Genomic DNA, 21138 nt, shown 5'->3' with positions numbered 1-21138 from the left:
AGCAATTGGTACTTTGCGGAACGGAACGGAACGGAAAAATAAATTAAAAGATTTAATAAAGATTCAACTTGATCACTGTCTCTAATCATCGTCGGAACGGGCTGTTGAAGGCCTCTTTTTTTAAAATATAATTACCGATGGAAGGCGAAAGACTTTTTGTGTAACCTGCCTTTGTGTTAAATTTTGTATTATTGATCAAGTCGAAAATGCTATCTAAAACACATACCACTCATGCAAAAAGAGGTGTCAGACAATTTTTGTTATCATACAGCTTTAATTACATTAAAGATGTCTGTTTCCGTTTTTTCCGTTAAATACCAATTCCTCAGAGCAATTGGTACTTTGCGGAACGGAACGGAACGGAAAAATAAATTAATAAGTTTAAATCAGATTCAACTTGATCACTGTCTCTAATCAAGGACGACGTGAGGTCAGTCTAGATATCATAATGCATGACTTGCAAATGCGTTAATTTCATGATAATTTATCAGGACAATCCGACATATTCATCTACAGAGTATTTCCCGATGTTATACATTATTACACATTTCACCTGTGAAGATGAGATTTAGTATACATTTGTGTTATTTGTATATGGAAAACCGTAAAACACAGAAATTTTAAAGTTTGTTTTGTTTTAAAGATTTTTCGAAATTTTGATAAATGCCCCCTTTGGATACCTTAAATGAAATTCTTTTCCGTTCCGTTCCGTTCCGTTCCGTTCCGTAAAGTACCAATAGCCCATTAAAACAATAAACTCAAAGCACCAAAATTAGACTACTAGTAGTTACGGTTATATCAACTGCAATTTATACAACAAATTGTTTATTTCAATTTTGGAATCCATAATGGTCATTGGTTTAAGAGAAAAATTTCCAAACCAGTTACTGGAAAATATTTATAATAGGAAAAGTGGGCTGAAACAATCAATTGAAAAAAGTTGGAATTGTATAAATAATTACCAGGCTCATGTGCTTTAATTTGAAGTTATTTTAAATTTATCAAGAAAACTATGTTTTTTCTCTAACTGAAAATAGTGCAAGTATTACATGTATTATTAGGAAACTTATTAACCAGATGACTAGAAATTAGATGTGGTATATGAGTGACAATGAGACAACTCTCAATGTATTGCAATGTGTAAAAAATATATATAGGTCAAGGTACGGTCTTCATCACGGAGGGTTGACTCACACTGAACAGTAAGCTATAAAGAATAAAAAAAAATGGCTATTGTAATACAATTGAGAATGGAAAATTCAAATGGGGAATGTGTCAAAGAGACAACAACCCGACCATAGAAAAACAACAGCAGAAGGTCACCAACAGGTCTTCAATGTAGCGAGAAATTCCCACACCCGGAGGCGTCCTTCATCGTCTTCAGGGCGATCAATTTTGGGAAATAGTTCAGAATAACAATATGCCATAATAATTTGAACTATTTCATACTGCTATATGAAATTTTGTTGCAATCCTCCAAAATTTTATTTAGTCTATTAACCTATTAACCGGTAATGAACAGAGCTTTGTTAACATATAATGTCTGCCGTTGTTTTTTGAAATTGATATTGAATATTGGTATGATTGGTCCGAAATATTGGTATGATTGCGATTTTTTCTACGACCGTGAGAACGGTTTTTACGAACAGGTTTAGAAACTATATCCAAAACTTTAACGGAATCGGTTCTTGATATATTACCAATTCCCATGATATTATCATTAAGACCGAGAGGGTAGACTGTCTGTAATTTTTTAATCCAATTAAATTCAATTATTTTCCGTGATCGTACAAATTTTGAATGAGATTCACCAGGTTGCTTGTTTACTACTTCTAAAGGTTGAACTGCTAAATATTTAATAGGATGATTGTGCTTCTTAAGGTGTTGATAAATGATACTTTTGAATTTAATGGGTCTTTTAAAACGATACAGATGTTCTTGAGTGCGTTTAGATAAATATCGTCCAGTTTCACTTACGTACTGAATACCACATCCCGGTTTGTTTCATGTGAGTAAATAAATAATACTGTTTGTTTTTCAAGTTATATCCGTTTCAAAATTTAAAGAAAATGTGCGACCATTAAACTTGGACCTTACCGTATTGTTGGTGGAAAGATGGGGACATGTAAGTCATTTTTCGGCACGACACTTACCGATAGAAGGACCGTAACCACGATTTTTATTGTTAAAAATGTTAGCGATGGTAGTATTTTTAGATAACCGATTTTGAAGGTTGAGACGTGAGATCATACCCTTTGAACGAGTTTAGTATTTAATATTTTTCCATTTCTGAGTCCAATTTTACCATTTTCCCATGTCTAAGTCCAATTTTACCAGGAGAACCAACGGTCTGACCTATATATATATATATATATATATATATATATATATATATATATATATATATATATATATATATATATATATGTAGGACTCAAATCTATGGTTGGTTCCAAATCTATGGCAGATTCCTAATCTATGGTAAATGTGACGTTATGCCACCCAAATCTATGGGAGATTTTTTACAATCCTAATCTATGGCAAGTTTTGTAATTTCCTAATCTATGGCGGATTTTTGTTGTTTCCAAATCTATGGCAGATTTTGTGCAAATGTAGAACAAGGCAGTGAATATACGATCACTAACTTGTCTTAAATAAATTGACATGTACAACAACCGGAGCATGTCTAAATCATTTGTGAAATAAAAATTCCATTATGGTCAACCAAATCGTGATGTCAAACATAAAAAAGTGTAAAAGTGATATACCATAATATCGAAATTAGGATTAAAATGATCTTTCCTGGGAAAATAAGCATTTCTTAATCTGTGCATTGTACCAGTTTAGTCCATTTATTAAAACAACTAGAAAAGAAGTCCATTAAAAGAGGGACGAAAGATACCAAAGGTACAGTCAAACTCATAAATCTAAAACAAACTGACAACGCCATGGCTAAAAATGAAAAGGACAAACAAACAAGAGCACACAAGAGACATTAACAAACAAGAAAGCAGTTTTTATATAAAAAAGAATTAAATAGTTTGACTTTTCACATAATATTTAATTTAACGTTAATCAATCGTTTTTAACTGGTGACGATTTGAGTTAACTTGGTGGTATCCTGTAATTTCATTTTCTCACATTTAAAAATAATTTGCTAGCCGTAGACGCTAAAATATTTACTATAAATCCATTCCCCAAATATCCACTACTAAAAAAGCTGTGCCTTTCTTCATCGCGGGATTCGGATGGTATATCAAATAATTATTATCCATTCTATAGATAAAAGATCACATCTTTCTTTAAATTATCGGCAAATTGTTCTAGATGGAAATTTTTAAACACAGGACTTCAGGAAAGTTTCTGAAGTCGGCGACGACTTATATATGGCGTTATTTTATTGTGACGTTATATTTTACTCTTTTTCCTGGAAAATTACGTAATTCATAAATCTGCCATAGATTAGGAGAAAACAAAAATCTACCATAGATTTGACGTTTGTAACGTCATATTTGCCATAGATTAGGAATCTGCCATAGATTTGGAACCCTCCATAGATTTGAGTCCTACATATATATACAATGTATATATATATAAAAAGAGAAATACTTATGAACCACATCAGCAAACGACAACCTCTGAACACCAGATTCAGATTCCTGACTGAAGCATTGATTTTCCAAAAAAAAAAAAAAAAAAAATGGGGTTCATGTATGATTAAAGTAGAAAAATATGTTTGTTCCACGTGAAAAGGGGGGGGGGGTGCACTCCAACGATGAAATATGAGATAAAAGGCTATAAATATCAACAGTTAACACATTGTTAATGTTCATGAACAATTAAAAAAAGAACACAAACAAAAATTAGGTTGCATATTAAAAAAAGTTATACAGATGTTCTTAATAAAAGACAATCATTAATATAATTTATGGTGATTTTTTTTTATGACTGGTAGACTGCTATTTAAAAGTACAGTCAAATGATTTAGTGTTATAGTGGACTGCAATTTAATAAAATTGAAATTAAGATTTTTATTAATATTTTGTATATAGGTATCCCTTAATGATTTATAGCATGGACAGATTGAGAAGAAATGGTATTCATCCTCAATTTCTTGTCTGTTACAGGATAAGCAAAATGCGTTTACTTCTTTCAATGTTGGTATAACGCCCTCTTTCAATTACTAGGGAATGCACACTTAGAGATTATAGAGAAAAAGGAATACAATCCATTCCTCTTAAAACAAAGGTTTCATATATACATGTCCCAAGATAACCCCGTAATCCATTCGATCTTCTGGATAAGAGATAAAAATAGAAAAGCTGAATGATGCAAAATATTGCAATCATTAATAAACAAGAAAATCCATTGATTATTTATAGAATATATAACATAACATATTACTGCGCCGATTTGTATTTCACAAATTGCCCTTTAACTCCTTATATTTCAGAACTGAATTTAATACTAATAATATATAAGTATTGGTCCGATTGTGGTGAGCAGATATTTATGTTTTGTCTTTTTCATTACATATATATTTGAGGATTACTTTCGGTCGTAACTATCCAAATGTTTCTTTAACTACCATCCGAGTTTCATTTTGTTGTGCAATCCCCTAAACCGAAAGTACACGCCTTCGTCACTAATCTTATAAAGAATGTGTGTTAAACTTCAAACACATTTAAAACGAGAATGAACACAAGAAATTAAAGCTATTTGGATCTTATTTTGTTAGTTATCTTATATAAAAGTTTTCGTACAAATTTTATTTAAAATGTCTGTAAGAGGAAGAGGTCGTGGTAGAGGAGGGTCAAATCGAGGCAGAGGAGGAAGAGGTCGTGGTAGAGGAGGGTCAAATCGTGGCCGAGGAGGTAGACGGGGTCGTGGAGGATTTGGTCGCCGAGCTTCAAGATCACATAATCGCGATAGGTCGCGATCCCCATTACCTGTCGCTACGACAGAAGTGACAGAACCTTCGATGGATAATGTGAAGTCGTTTTTTATGGGGAAAGTATCTTTTGAGCAGCACTATCAAGGACAAGAGGAAAATAGAGATAAATATGCTGCTGCTATATCTACAATGATGAACAGTGGTGTAGATGTTGTACAAAGTAAGTAAAATTATATTTTTAATTATTTCTCATTAATATTTTTATGAAGACATTAAACATGTTTAATAATGACTTGTACCTGACCAACTTTTGATTTTTATATATCAAACTCATTCTTAAATTCTCAGTTTACTTGAATTTTTTGGATGAAATTCTAGAGTACGCTTTCCGAAAAATTGATTCTGAAAACACTCGCAAGTATCCGAAAAAGTAGCAAGTGGTATGAAAAAGGTTTGTCCCCTTAATTCTCCCAAAGAACAATGTACCTACCTTTACTTAAATCATATTAAAACAATATTTATTGCTAGCATAGGCGGATCCAGTGAGTGCCCGGCCCCCCTTTCGTGGGAAAAATTAAGTTGATATATGGAATCACTTAAGTGTGACTGGAGCCCTCTCCCCCGTTACAAAAAGTTCGTGAGCCGTCACTGGCCAGTAGAATAATGATATGCTATAAATGACACCGGTGGGGGGATTTCTGAAACATGAGCATGAAGGGACGCAATTGGAAACAAGCTTTAGACCTTTCATGGGTTATCCCTGATAAAATATCAGCAAATTTGTTCATACTGCACTCATAATAATGCCAATATATTTTACCATATATGTGTTAGTATTGTCTTTATATATCGTATATATTGTGTATTGTAATTATAAATATGCTTGATATTTTTATATTGAATAAAATATTATTAGGTCTTTCCACTTTTCTGTAAACGAATACTTTTCTTTGTAGGAGTTATCTCCCCAAACACTGTTTTCCTTGTTAGCGCATCTCCTTCGCAACCGTAAAAGATTATGACAAATTTATTTTACAAAATTGCTCGTTATATCCTTCGCATGATTTGTCCTATTTTGACCGAAGCGATATGACCGCTCCATATGAGAGTTATTTCCCCTTATGCATCTGATATAAGTGATATGAATTTCTATCTTATAAATCATAAGTGATAGAGACCTAGGATCTTTTGATTTGAGGTCCTTGGTCCCAAAAAATGAAAATTAGGTCAAGGTCAAAGGTCAAGGTCATATTCTATTATTTGAATTTGGCTTATTTTCACTTATATCCAAAGACTGTATAAGATATCAACAAATTATTTTTACTAAATTGTTAGTTGCGACATGTCTTAAGATGTAAATTTTGATTGCAAGCGTACGTTGAATGTAAAAGGGAGTTTTCTCCCCTCTTGTATTTAAAAATACGCGTTTGGTGATATAACTCATTAACTAAATATAATAAAGACCTATGGTCTTTTGATTTGAGGTCCTTGGTTTATGACCTTGAAACTGATCTCAAGGTCATAGCTTAATTTGACGTTCTAGATTTTGACCTTTGCTTTTATTCTATATGTATACATGATAAAGATATACAACTTTTAGAAAAAGATATCAAACCATTTAACCTTGTAAAAAACAACCGGAAGTGACCTTTTGTAAACCGGAAATAGCTATTTTTTTGTACTTTTTAATATAAAAGTATATAGAACCAGATATTTTTGGAATCAGTGTCAAGTAAATATTCTAATATAATCGGAAGTAACATTTTTCAAACCGGAAGTAACAAATTATCTCCCTTATTTAAAAAAAATGTATGGAAACAATATATTTTTGGAATCAGCTTACTAGGAGCTATCATTTGACGATTGAAATGACATTTTAAACTTAGTTTCACAACTTTTCATATCAAAATACATTGTTTTGATGGAAAGACCTTCAATTGTTCTCTGAACAATTGGTTTTTAATTATTATTATTATTATTATTGCATAGCAATATAATATTTCCCACAGAAAGTAACTAAAAGTAAGTGTGCAATAAATTCTATTATTGCATAGCAATATAATATTTCCCACAGAAAGTAACCAAAAGTTAGCGTGCAATAAATTCGAATATTGCACTAGTGCAATAAATCTTCAAAAATTTATGACGTCATCAACAACAAAATCTTAGTTTAAACCAATTTTTACTTTCACATCTTATATTACTATACAATAAAAGGGTTATTGCATGAATATTGGGGAATATTCATGCAATAACCCTATAATATTCCACTAGTGCATTAAATCTTCATAAATTCATTACGTAATCAATGACAAAATATTAGTTTATACCAATTTTTATACGACCGCAAAAATTGAAAATTTTTTGGTCGTATATTGGTATGATGTTGGCGTCGTCGTCTGCGTCGTCGTCGTCATCGTCGTCGTCGTCCGAATCATGACTTTTAGTTTTCGCACTCTAACTTTAGTAAAAGTGAATAGAAATCTATGAAATTTTAACACAAGGTTTATGACCACAAAAGGAAGGTTGGGATTGATTTTGGGAGTTTTGGTCCCAACATTTTAGGAATTAGGGGCAAAAAAAGGGGTTCTTTTATATGCCGAATCTAACTGTGTATGTAGATTCTTAATTTTTATACGCCCGTCGTCTTTTAGACGGGACGTATTATGGTATACCTTTGTCCGTCCGTCCGTCCGTCCGTCGTCCACACTTCGGACAATAACTCAAAAACACTTTCACCAATTTCCATGAAACTTAAGTAAATTGTTTATATCTATTGACGTAAGCTCCCTTTCGTTTTTTTTTTAATTTCAGATTTTAAGTTTTGGATTTATGGGGCTTTATTCATAAAAAAGGGGGGATTTTCAACACTTCGGACAATAAATCAAAAAGGCTTTCACCAATGTCCATGAAACTTTGGTGAATTGTTTATATCTATTGATGTAAGCTCCCTTTCAATTTTTATAAATTTCAGATTTTAAGTTTTGCATTTATGGGGCTTTATTCATAAAAAAGGGGGATATTCAACACTTCGGACAATAACTCAAAAAGGCTTTCACCAATGTCCATGAAACTTTGGTGAATTGTTTATATCTATTGATGTAAGCTCCCTTTCAATCTTTATAAATTTCAGATTTTAAGTTTTGCATTTATGGGGCTTTATTCATAAAAAGGGGGATTTTCAACACTTCGGACAATAACTCAAAAAGGCTTTCACCAATGTCCATGAAACTTTGGTGAATTGTTTATATCTATTGATGTAAGCTCCCTTTCAATTTTTATAAATTTCAGATTTTAAGTTTTGGATTTATGGGGCTTTATTCATAAAAAAAGGGGGATTTTCAACACTTCGGACAATAACTCAAAAAGGCTTTCACCAATGTCCATGAAACTTTGGTGAATTGTTTATATCTATTGATGTAAGCTCCCTTTCAATTTTTATAAATTTCAGATTTTACATTTCCGTGTTATGAATTTTTATGCTTAAAAAAGGGGGGATTTTCCAATTTTGGGACAATAACTAACACTTTCACAAAATTTTATGCAACTTTGATAAATTGTTTATATCTATTGACATAAGCTGCCTTTCCATTTTTATAAATTTTAGATTTTACGTTTTCTTAAGGAATGAATTTTTATACTTAAAAAAGGGGGATTTTATGAAGCTTTGGTGAATATATTAATGTAACATCCCTTTTGATTTGTATATATATTTCTAGTTGATCATATAAATTCATTTAAAGCATAAAAGACAAGTTAAAAGAGCAACGGGCGTATAATGCGCTAAAGCGCAGCCCTTTATTGGTCCCGTTTTCAAATTGGTCTACATTAAAGTCCAAAGGGTTCAATATTAAACTAAGTTTGATTTTAACAAAAATTGAATTCTTGGGTTTTTTTGATATGCTGAATCTAAACATGTACTTCAGATTTTTGATAATGGGCCCAGTTTTCAAGTTGGTTCAAATCAGGATCCAAAATTATTATATAAAGTATTGTGGAATAGCAAGAAATTTTCAATTGCACAGTATTCAGCAATAGCAAGAAATCTTCAATTGCACAGTATTGTGCAATAGCAAGAAATTTTCAATTGCCACTATTGCGCAATAGCAAGAAATCTTCAATTGCACAGTATTGTGCAATAGCAAATATTTTCAATTGCACTGTATTGCGCAATAGCATGAAATATCTAATTGCACAATATTGTGCAATAGCAAGAAATTTTCAATTGGAGTTATCTTTCTTTGTCCAGAATAGTAGTTGAATCAACTTAAATCATTGTTTTATACAATATACAATGTATATTCACTTTTACTACCAACTGATAAATTAAAACAATCTTTACCATTCAGTGATAACAAGCACTTAATTTTACATTTTAATATTTTATGATGTATTTAAATGAGTAGTTATTGTTGCAAACTCCATTAGAAATTTGAATTGAGATCAGTTTTAGAAAAAGGGAAAGGGGGATGTGAAAAAAAAATGGTGGGGGGGTTAAATTTTTCTTATTTCAGATTTCATAAATAAAAAGAAAATTTCTTCAAACATTTTTTCAACAGCATAGTGAATTGCTCACAGGCAAAAAAGATATTTTAAGTTCATTAGACCACATTCATTCTGTGTCAGAAACCTATACTGTGTCAACTATTTAATCACAATCCAAATTTAGATCTGAATCCAGCTTGAATGTTGTGTCCATACTTGCCCCAACCGTTCAGGGTTCAATCTCTGCGGTCGTATAAAGCTGCGCCCTGCGGAGCATCTGGTTACCTTCAAATATTATATTGCTATACAAAAAAAGGGTTATTGCATGAATATTATAGTATTAATGAATGGGTGTTTTTATAATGGCCCTGGTATATGTCCAAGGTCTGTAATAATGGTCGAGGAAGTCTGTAATGGCCCAAGGCAACGCCGAGGGCCATTACAGGCATCCGAGGCCATTATTACTTGGCCATTATTACTTGATATTGTATAGCAATATAATATTTGAAGGTAACCAGATGCTCCGCAGGGCGCAGCTTTATACGACCGCAGAGATTGAACCCTGAACGGTTGGGGCAAGTATGGACACAACATTCAAGCTGGTAATATTGTCCCTCGTAGAACATATATTGCACTCGCAAGCTCGTGCAATATAAAATTCTACTCGGGTCAATATTCCCCAATATTCATGCAATAACCCTATATTATTATTATTAGCAGTATGACAAGCAGGTCAATATTGATAAAATGGTACATGATTAAAACAAAAAAAAAAAGCATTTGCAATTTATTTTTCATTCTTAGTATCACCCTTCATTAGTTGAGATTGTTTCGTTTTACAGATAAATTAACCGTAGGTGCAATATAACTCCCGCCATTTCCTGTCTGCTTTGTATAGTAAGTAACTTAAATATATATAGTTACAACCTTGCCGCAGACTTACAACACATACACGTGGATTTTTTATAACATCTTATAGTAAAGACCTATGTTAATTTATTTACAGATGCACGAGTACGTGCGTTAGCAGCAAGCTGGGCAAGAAAGGACCAGGAGCTGGCCGGTGCATTGATTTCCGTCCGCAGTCAATACACATTTGTAGAAGTCTTGAAAGCATTAACTATCTTGGATGCAGGAAGGTCGGCACGTGTTGTTGAGAAAAAAATCAAAAGGCTACAATGTCGGAAAACAAAAGTGTCAGCCGCGAAGCTCGGGAAACTAAAATCAGCGCATGACAATTTGTTAGCTCTTAAACCGAATGTAAGTGTATTTTTATGGCGTTTTTAATACATTGTATGTTTCGGGAATTTCTCGCTATATTGAAGACCTGTTGGTGACCTTCTGCTGTTGTTTTTTCTATGATCGGGTTGTTGTCTCTTTGACACATTCCCCATTTCCATTCTCAATTTTATTCGTTCTTTATCAACACTACAACTTTCAGTAAAAAATAAATTAAAAAACAAAGGTTATTGTTGCAAATAACTGACCTGAGTATTAGTTAGGTTTAACTTCATTTCATATATATATAATAAACTATAGTGTCAATATATTTAAATTTTTAGTATTATTTTTTTTATTCAGATCGGAACAGCAACTGGTGCCGTTGTAAAGCAGGTGAGTAAATGGGTGAAGACGTTTACAAAAGATGAACTAGAGTTTTTTGCTTTACATTTCCCCGTAGACCCTTGGAAGAAGCTAGCGGACATTTGCCACTTCAATCCTGAAAAAGTAAGTACATGTATTCTTAAATAATGCCCACCCTTCCAGAGCATATGGTATCACAGTGTTTATAGTCCAGTGGCGGATCCAGAAATTTTCATAAGTGGGGGCCCACTGACTGACCTAAGTTGCGCTTCAGTGATTCCCTATATAAGCAACCAAATTTTTTCCCAAAAAGGGGGGGCCCGGGTCCCCAGCCCCCCCTAAATCCGCCTCTGTAGTCTACAAAGTCGATGGCGTGTCTGGTTTTGTTGAAATGTTGTTCGGAGTTTTTGCGATCAAATATTGTGCTCGGGACTTTAATTATCCGATTGCACTGTTTAAACATTTGCTCTCATGCTGTATTTATGGACCGACTAGTGCAATTATTGCCTTTTTAGCTCACCGGTGCCCGCAGGACCCCATGTGAGATTATGCCATCACTTGGCGTCCGTCGTCGTCCGTCGTCTGTTGTCGTAAACTATTTAAAAAATCTTCTCCTCTGAAACTACTGGGCCAAATACCTTCAAACTTTAACTAAATGTTTAGTTTAAACATATTTATTTATAGTGGATTGAGAAACAAGTTTTGCAACTTATATTAATCCCTTTCTAAATGTTCCTTAGGGTATCTAGTTTTTAATTGTATCCGAAGTTCTGATCCATTGACAAACATGGCCGCCATGGCTAAAAAATAGAACATAGGGGTCAAATGCAGCTTTTGGTTTATATCTCAAAAACTAAAGCTTTTAGAGCAAATCTGACACTGGGCTTAAATTGTTCAATTGGTCAAGATCTATTAGCCCTGAAATTTTCAGACTAATCGAACAACCCCTTGTTGGGTTGCTGCCACCGATTTGGTAGTTTTAACAATATTTTGCAGTTTTTATACGACCTCAAAAATTTTTGCAGTCGTATATTGGTCGTCATCGTCGTCGTCCGAAGACACATTGGTTTTCGCACTATAACTTTAGTTCAAGTAAATAGAAATATATAAAATTTTAACATAAGGTTAATGACCACAAAAGGAAGGTTGGGATTGATTTTGGGAGGTTTGGGTCCAACAGTTTAAGAATTAGGGACCAAAAAGGGCCCAAATAAGCATTTTTCTTGGTCTGCGCCGTCGCCGTCGTCGTTGTCGTCGTCCGAATACTTTTAGTTTTCGCACTCTAACTTTAGTAAAAGTGAATAGAAATCTATGAAATTTTAACACAAGGTTCATGACCACAAAAGGAAGGTTGGGATTGATTTTGGGAGTTTTGGTCCCAACATTTTAGGAATTAGGGGCCAAAAAGGGCCCAAATAAGCATTTTTCTTGTGTTTCGCACTATAACTTTAGTTTAAGTAAATAGAATTCTATGAAATTTTGACACAAGATTTATGACCACAAAAGGAAGGTTGAGATTGATTTTGGGAGTTTTGGTTCTAACAGTTTAGGAATTAGGGGCCAAAAAAGAGCCCAAATAAGCATTATTCTTGGTTTTCGCACAATAACTTTAGTGTAAGTCAATAGAAATCAATGAAATTTAAACACAAGGTTTATGACCACAAAAAGAAGGTTGGGATTGATTTTGGGAGTTGAGGTCCCAACAGTTTAGGAATAAGGGGCCAAAAAGGGGCCCAAATGAGCATTATTCTTGGTTTTCGCACCAAAACTTTAGTATAAGTAAATAGAAATCTATGAAATTTAAACACAAGGTTTATGACCATAAAAGGAAGGTTGGGTTTGATTTTGGTCCCAACAGTTTAGGAATAAGGGGCCCAAAGGGTCCAAAATTGAACTTTGTTTGATTTCATCAAAAATTGAATAATTGGGGTTCTTTGATATGCCAAATCTAACTGTGTATGTAGATTCTTAATGTTTGGTCCCGTTTTCAAATTGGTCTACATTAAAGTCCAAAGGGTCCAAAATTAAACTTAGTTTGATTTTAACAAAAAATGAATGCTTGGGCTTTTTTGATATGCTGAATCTAAACATGTACTTAGATTTTTGATTATGGGCCCAGTTTTCAAGTTGGTTCAAATCAGGATCCAAAATTATTATATTAAGTATTGTGCAATAGCAAGAAATTTCCAATTGCACAGTATTCAGCAATAGCAAGAAATCTTCAATTGCATAGTATTGTGCAATAGCAAGAAATTTTCAATTGCACAGTATTGTGCAATAGCAAGAAATCTTCAATTGCACAGTATTGTGCAATAGCAAATATTTTCAATTGCACAGTATTGCCCAATAGCAAGAAATATCTAATTGCACAATATTGTGCAATAGCAAGAAATTTTCAATTGGAGTTATCTTTCTTTGTCCAGAAAAGTAGTTGAATCAACTTAAATCAATGTTTTGTACAATATACAATGTATATTCACTTTTACTACCAACTGATAAATTAAAACAATCTTTACCATTCAGTGATAACAAGCACTTTATCTTACAATTTAATATTTTATGATGTATTTAAATGAGTAGTTAGTGTTGCAAACTCCATTAGAAATTTGAATTGAGATCAGTTTTGGAAAACGTTGGTGTATTGTTTATATATATTGACTGAAGCTCCCTTTGTTGCTTATAAAAAAAGTGACCTAAAAGAGTTTGAATATTCTGACTTTTTCTAAATGACCATTTAATGAGGTGTGTGAATTTTTCTTAATAAAACTATGAGGCAAAGTGGTATATAGGGTAGAAAAATCAAAAGCACCAATTATAAGCATGCAATTTATCAAGTACTTCGAACGAATTTTAACACTCTAAAAGCAATTTATTCCACTATTTTCAAAGGCCTTATTTGAATAATTTTTTATCAGCTGAGGTTTTTGATTGTACCAAGTGTACTAGTAAGTAGAATACATAGTTTAGTAGGGAAACAATGGCTTGAAACGAAATACATCTTTGTTTGTAATGAGTTATGTGCAGCTTCGGACCCAAGTTCATGGTTGAAACTTTCATTGTACAATGCATTTGGTTCTGCTTTGAAAAAAATCACAGAGCTGAGTCTGTGTGCCATATTATATAAAAGGTTAAGTGGTTGTTAGGACCTAGTCCTTAATTGAGGTCCTTGTCAGATATTCCTGGCCATATGTTTTCCTTTTTGTCATATTAAGAATTGTTTTAATTTAATATGTTCGTACGGAAAACAAGGAACATTATTCTCATACAAAAAATTAAGATAATTCTAAATACACATTCATAAAAAAAATGGAATTTATTACAACGGATAATCATAAGATATACTTGAATTGTCCTGGACCTCACTTCTGTGATGGGTATATGTTAATGGAATCCTTCTCTGAATACGGGACAACATATTAGTAGTGGTAGACCCCAATGGCCAATGATCTTCAATTTATACCGAATATTGACTGTCAAAAAAAATGCTAACATTCCAATTTTCATTAACAGTTAACAGCAAATACATTATCACAATAACAGATAACAAAAAAACTAAAAGCCCAATAACAGCTAACAAAGAATCAGACAATAACAGCTAACAGCAAATATATTTTCAAAATAACAGATAACAAAGAATTAAATTGCCCCATAACAGCATAACAGTTAAACCCCTTCTCATTATTATAGACAAATATAAACTGTAAGCAGCAATAATGTTCAACACTGTAAGATCTACAAAAAAGTTAATATGACCAAAATTGTCAATTGACCCCTTAAGGAGTTATTGCCCTTTAAAGACAATTTTGCACAATTTGTTCATCAAGTTTGCTAACATTTAAAAATCTTTTCCTCTGAAATACAGGTGAGCGATTCAGGCTCTTGAGAGCCTCTTGTTAATTGAACTACCCTCATTGTTTGATATTGCTATTTTATAGAGCACGGTTTCATGTGAGTTGTTATACTTATAGTGGAACGCGATGTCCTTCAACGTGGGTGACCTTGTCTTGATGATATTGATTGTACGAGTCGTTCGTGTATTGTCCTATTGAGCACAGATAGCAATACATTCAATACGTTTTGTTAGTTCGCGTCACTGGGAACTATGATGTTCAAAATGGTATCTGAAATACAATGCAAATTAAACATGTTTAAATAGGGAAACTTCTGCTTAAATTTATTAAATTAATTTTCGATCAAATTAATTTTTTTAGGACTTTCCAGCGTTGCCATGGTTCCTAGGATTTTGTTTTGGAAACACAGCTCCAGAAGATTCGATTGTACACAGTTGTAAAGATATAAACGAACATAATGTTAATGAATTGGTCCAATCACATCCAGTTCCTTATGGTCACGTGAAAAGTCTGGACAAACACCTTACAGATGACAGTAAGAGAGCTATAGCTTTGAAAGAGAAGAAAATTGACACATTATTATGGTAAGATTGAACACATAAATAGGCGGATTTGTGGAATTAGAAACTCTATTTGTTAATATTTTCTTCAAAATCCTGAACTCGTACTCAAATTTTGCCAGAAACACCACCCTTCTGTGATATAAGCTTACTTGATGATAAAGTTGAATCCAGAAAAGCGCTTCAGACGCAACAAATTTAGATTGATTGATTGGCTAAATTTACTTAATTAAATTAATGCAATAATGTTTATGTTAAAGGTATATATATATAAGGAAAATTTGACCTAACGTTTAAATCTTTATTTTGAAGGTATTATGAAAATTTGACCTGTGCATCGTTTGATAAAGTTTTGATGGAACGGTTAAATGAAGGCGAAAAAGTAACATTGGCAAATGGCAAATTAATGGAACGTTTGTTGATCCTAAAAATGGCCAGAGAGGGCATAAAAGCAAACCCAGGGGAAATATATGACACATGGGATTGGGATGCACAGCCAAATGGACCAAACCTAGAAAATCAGGAAAAAATAGTTGATGAATCGAAAGCTCCTTTTTTAAATCATCTAATAGGGCAAGCTGATGAAAATATCAGCAAAATTAGGTATGTATCAATAGGACATGACATCATTGGCAGGAATGATACGGATATTTAGTATAAAGATAATCTTGAAAATGTACATGTATCAGGGCAAGCGAGATTTATAAATAAGATATGTTTGAACAAATCAAATCAGAGTTTCTATATATTTGAAATGAAAAGAAACTCCTTTTAGATATCAGGATTATGATTTAGAATGGCAGACTCGCGCTTCGTTTCACACAAGACTCGCCATTGACGCTCGTATCAAAACAAAAGAGAGGCCAACTCAATCACAAATTTGTAGAGGTGCCAAATATGGCTAAAGTTATTTATATAATGACTGGTAGAAAAGTTCTCGGCTATAAGTGTATTCTGAAACAAAACGTCTACAAGCAGTTGCATCGAACGGGTCACCCAGTGGTTGCAAAAACTCAACAGATACCAGCCTTATAACTAAGTAAGCCTAATTGTGACACATGTTTTTGTCAAAATAAGACTCACCTTTGGCGCTAGAATCAAAAATCAATAACGAAGTAGAAGAGCACTGCAACGAATAAATACAACAAGTTGTGCATAATCTTGCTAATACAATCTTTGCCCAAAGGTAGGACACCTTACTGTTTCCTTTTACATAATATCCTTTTCCCAGGTGCTTCAAATTGGTTTTTCTCCCATCTTTTTATCAGCAGTAAATTTACAGATAAAAAGCATTATTACCAATAGCCATGTAACGTGGTCATCTATAGATCAAAGGAAGAATCCATGCTTCATGATATACGAAAATGTACCAAGAATCAATTATTTATAATTTATGTTGAGCTGCTTCCAATTTTCCTGCTATTATCAACCATACATACAAGTAAAAACCACTGAATGTTTAGATTCTTACTTTTTTTTATAAACACATTTAATCGATCTTGTTTTTGTTTTTTTTTTTCAGTTTACCACTTGAAGAGCCGATTGTTATAGTTGGTGATGCCTCAGGTTCGATGGAAGTTGCTATCAAAACTAGTGTTATAATTGCTGGAATTTTAACAAAAATTACCTCTGCAAAATTGGTTTTCTTCGACGATCAAACTAGAGATGCCCCTTATCTCCCCGAAAATGTAGAACAAGTTTTAGATTTAGCACTGTCCACCGAAGCTGATAATGCAACAGCACCAGCTGCTAGTCTGTATCCATTCTATAAGAACAAGGAAATTGTGAAAACATTTATCATCGTGACAGATGAAAAAGAAAATGAACAATGCGAGGAATTCTGGTGAGAACTTAAAAATATTTGTAGTGTGTAAAGTTCAGAATCTACCACCCTGTGTTAAAGAAACAACGTCATGCAATTATCAAACCAATAAAATATGTTTGAAATTTTGAGTACTTTCAAGCGTCAAAAGCCTCATTTAAAAACAAGAACTATCTTTAATCTTTAAAAAAGATATCCGACGTATTTAAATTTTAGTATATGTTTAAAACTATCATTTCGATAACCTTCAGAAGCACAAAGATACCATTTAAATAACGTTTTCTCTGTTTGTGTTCAGTATTCTCGGTCTTCGTATCTTTCTGTTTACATTCACCAAAACCCCTCGGAAATCTCACATACGTAGGTGCGTTCTAAAAGTCATGTACGTTCGTACAACAAAGTTTACATTAAAATTTATATAATTGTCCCGAATAAACAGCTGTCACGGATGCAAAGAGCTATTGGAGTCTCAGAAAAAAAATATTTTAATAAAAATATAAATCTTTGTAAGATCTAGTTCAAATATTTATAGTTTTTCACGTGCTTTCCATCACGATATAATTAACGAGACGTTTTTTTTCAAACACAACCAAATCACCCACCATGACAGCATTTTCTCCAATAGAAAGGATTTTCGAGCATGCGTATTCTGTTGCCATAGTTAAACGTCCTTAAGTTCAAAGGGCACAAACCGAAACTATACCGACTACGTCGGAAAAAGTTGTTTTAAACGTAATAACCAAATAACCCAGACAATAGCCTCTAGATTCTCAATAATTAAGTTGAAACAAATAATTAAGGTGTTTAATTCTGCTATAGCTTAAAATTACAAAAGTTGTAGTCAGAAATATTTCACTTTACTAGTTTATAATTTTTATATTTTCAGGTTTGCAGAGTTATTTGACAAATACTACAAAGAGGTATTCCCAGCTAGACTTGTCTTTGTGTCGTTTTTACCACAACATAGTGAAGGGGAGATGGTCAGAGCGCTCAAGGATAAGGGGTATAGTCCACTCCAGTTTAAACTTGATGACCACAAACCAGACTTAACTAAACTCGATAGTCTTATAGCTTTATTGTCCCTCGAGACTACAGACTTTGACAAGGAGGTCTCGACAACAGAACAGAAAATTAAATTAAACGGACTATATTCGGTGTTTTGAATTTCAGAATTGAATTTAAAATGAAATCAAATGTTTGTGTACTTAACAGTAGTTTGATCATGTTGAGATAACCAAAGATAACCAGCCAATACTCTAGTGCAGGGAAAGCTTGTTCGCGACCTAGAATTTTGAGTGGGTCAAGCGTTAAATTAAAATTCATGCGAGAATATGCGAGATTTGGATGAACTCGGGGCAAAGTCATATATGGTATACATCCATATTCCATATTTATTAGGACGCCCGCCGCTTTCCCGTCTTCCTGTGAAATTGTTGAGTGTCATCTGTTTTTTGTTTGTTTGTGTTTATTTATAGTAAAGTAAAATAAAAAATATTGTGAAAAATTTCGAGACGTGTTGAAAATTACGGGAGAAAATTGAGAAAGAAATTTGATGGAAACTTGAAAATTACGACTTGCAAGTAACCAAAACGAAATGTTTGATAAAGAAGCTTCTGTCCCAATTTCCTGAAATTCCATTATGTTTGACAACGATTTTGATGTAAAACAAAACTTTAACCACAGACTGAACCAAAATGCTGACGACGGAATCTAGGATCGCCAAGTATCGCTTTCGCGAAATTTTGTGAAAAAGAAGGATGTATGTCAAAAGATCCAAGTAGGCAGTAATTTCACCCATAAATCTTAAAGACCTCCTTGCTTTCGACAAGACGACAATGATTGTTGTTTTTCAGTTTGTCTAGGGGGGGGTCTTTTTTCTATAGTAATTGTAATATACCAATATTTTTTATATTTAGTATCATTTTTCTACCTATTAACGTGAATTTTCTGACACAAAAATAAATATACGACAGAACTGTTCATTAAAAGTATGTAATCAAATGTCAAACTATATATATGTGTGAAAATTCACTTTCTGAAGATACAACAAAAAATATAAAGTATCTTTTATTCTGTTTAAGATCTTATTAAATCTCATTGAAATTAATTAGATATTCTGTATACAATATTATGTATGCTTCACAATATGTCAAAATAAAATGCTGAACGACCCAGATCCCCTTTTTTTCAAAAATTGTCAATCGCATGCAATCGGGGCTAGGCTAGCATTTTGAAAATATATTTTAATGGTACCTAACTGTCAGAACATGATTATGATTATTAAGGGTATATTAATTGTGTCTAACTGTCGCCTGGTGAGATTAGAGACATATAATACATCTCTTGTATTATATGCCTCTGGTGAGATTAACAGTTTAAGGTAAAACTTTATGATACCATATGGCCTAGATGTTGATTGACTTTTATTTTTATGACCTAAGATCAGTGCCTAAGATATGGTAATGAAATAGCACCCGTAACTTCTTGAATAAATAGACGATCTGCAAAGTGAACATCACAGCATGAATCTGTCCATTTTTGCGTGAAGGTAAGTAACACTCAAAGTCAGGTGACATATCAAACCGTTCCCTTTGTAATTAATATTGATTAACATAACGGTCAGAATAGTCTGTTTGAATATGTCAGTGTAATCTTCAGCTTAAGAAGAATGTAACAAACTTTGTATTTATAAACGATATAAACTACAATTTGGTTTTGAAATATACTTAGATTTTCATCGTAATGTATCTATATTAACAAAATTGCGTAGCGGCACACTTAGATTAAATGTTGAAGTTGGTCGTAATCTAAATACTCAAAGAGTATTTGTATATGTTGCATTATGAATGTTTTGGAGGACGAATATCATTTTGTTTTATCATGTCCAACGTATAGATCTGTGCGTATAGAATGTTATATTTATTCTACTGTTCTTGGCCAAATCGGCACGAGTTAGTCTAGATAATTTATTCTAAATCTCTGACAGTAAAACTATGCAATTATTTAAATGCAGCTTGGAAAATTAGATCACATATATTAGCATAAAATTATTGTATACTCTTTAACTTCTGTTCTCTGCTGTCTTTTGTTTGTCATATATTGTATATATTGTCGTTTGCCATATCATGTATATGCTTCTTGAAAATAAATTATTCATTAATTTGACTACAGTAATAACGATGCCGATCTGATAAATCCTGAACTAGAGTATCAGTGGCGGATCCAGGGGGGTCCGGGGGTTGGACCCCCCTTTTTTTTGGTCGATCAATGCATTTGAATGGGAGCATATAGTTGGAACCCCCCCCCCCCCTTTTTAAAATGTCTGGATCCGCCACTGAGTATTGCTTACAGCGTGAATGAAGAGAGGAATTTGTCTGACAAACACTTAGTGTCTAAAAAAAGACGGGAAGTGCAATATGTTATCTCCTAATTTCCAGTAATATGTACCATTGGGCTTTCAGTCACTAACTCAGGTTGAAATTTTATTAATTAATGAAGTTATATTATATTTAGCTGTTATGATTTTATACTTACTACTCCATATTTAAAAGCAGACGTTTCTTCGGTACTCAAAAAGAATATCTATATATATATTAAATGTGAACACCATGCTAAATAAGGGTGACTGAATTATACAGAAATACATGTACGGGCACTTTTAGTCTTTTCCCAACCGACTATAAATGGACATCTTGCCAAAGTCCGTTTACTTGTGATGAATGTATAAATTCGCAGCCACGTTCTGTCCGATGCCTCATGTTTTGATAGTGTCATGCTCCCTGTACGCGAAAATATAAAAAAAATATATTAATTTTTGAGGAGTTCGTCCTTGGCGGAAACGTTGCCCGATCCATCACAACATTGTTTTTAAGTGGCTGTCCAAATTTCCCGCCCTTTAACCCGGTCGACCTCAATTACGTGACCGACTTATTGTATTTATAT

General features: G+C 33.1%; 1 protein-coding gene across 1 annotated transcript; it reads left to right on the top strand.

The window, feature by feature from the left end:
* Positions 1–4636: 4636 nt before the first annotated feature.
* On the top strand, positions 4637–20361 carry LOC143073168 (uncharacterized). Its single transcript, XM_076248504.1, has 7 exons — positions 4637–5114; positions 10386–10639; positions 10961–11107; positions 15175–15398; positions 15687–15977; positions 16897–17217; positions 18083–20361. The coding sequence occupies exons 1-7, from the start codon at positions 4778–4780 to the stop codon at positions 18357–18359; spliced, it is 1851 nt and encodes a 616-aa protein (XP_076104619.1). The 5' UTR covers positions 4637–4777; the 3' UTR covers positions 18360–20361.
* Positions 20362–21138: the final 777 nt, after the last annotated feature.

Source organism: Mytilus galloprovincialis, chromosome 4 (assembly GCF_965363235.1).
Source record: "Mytilus galloprovincialis chromosome 4, xbMytGall1.hap1.1, whole genome shotgun sequence".
Classification (NCBI taxonomy): domain Eukaryota; kingdom Metazoa; phylum Mollusca; class Bivalvia; order Mytilida; family Mytilidae; genus Mytilus; species Mytilus galloprovincialis.
This window is presented reverse-complemented; position numbering and strand designations above follow the sequence as displayed.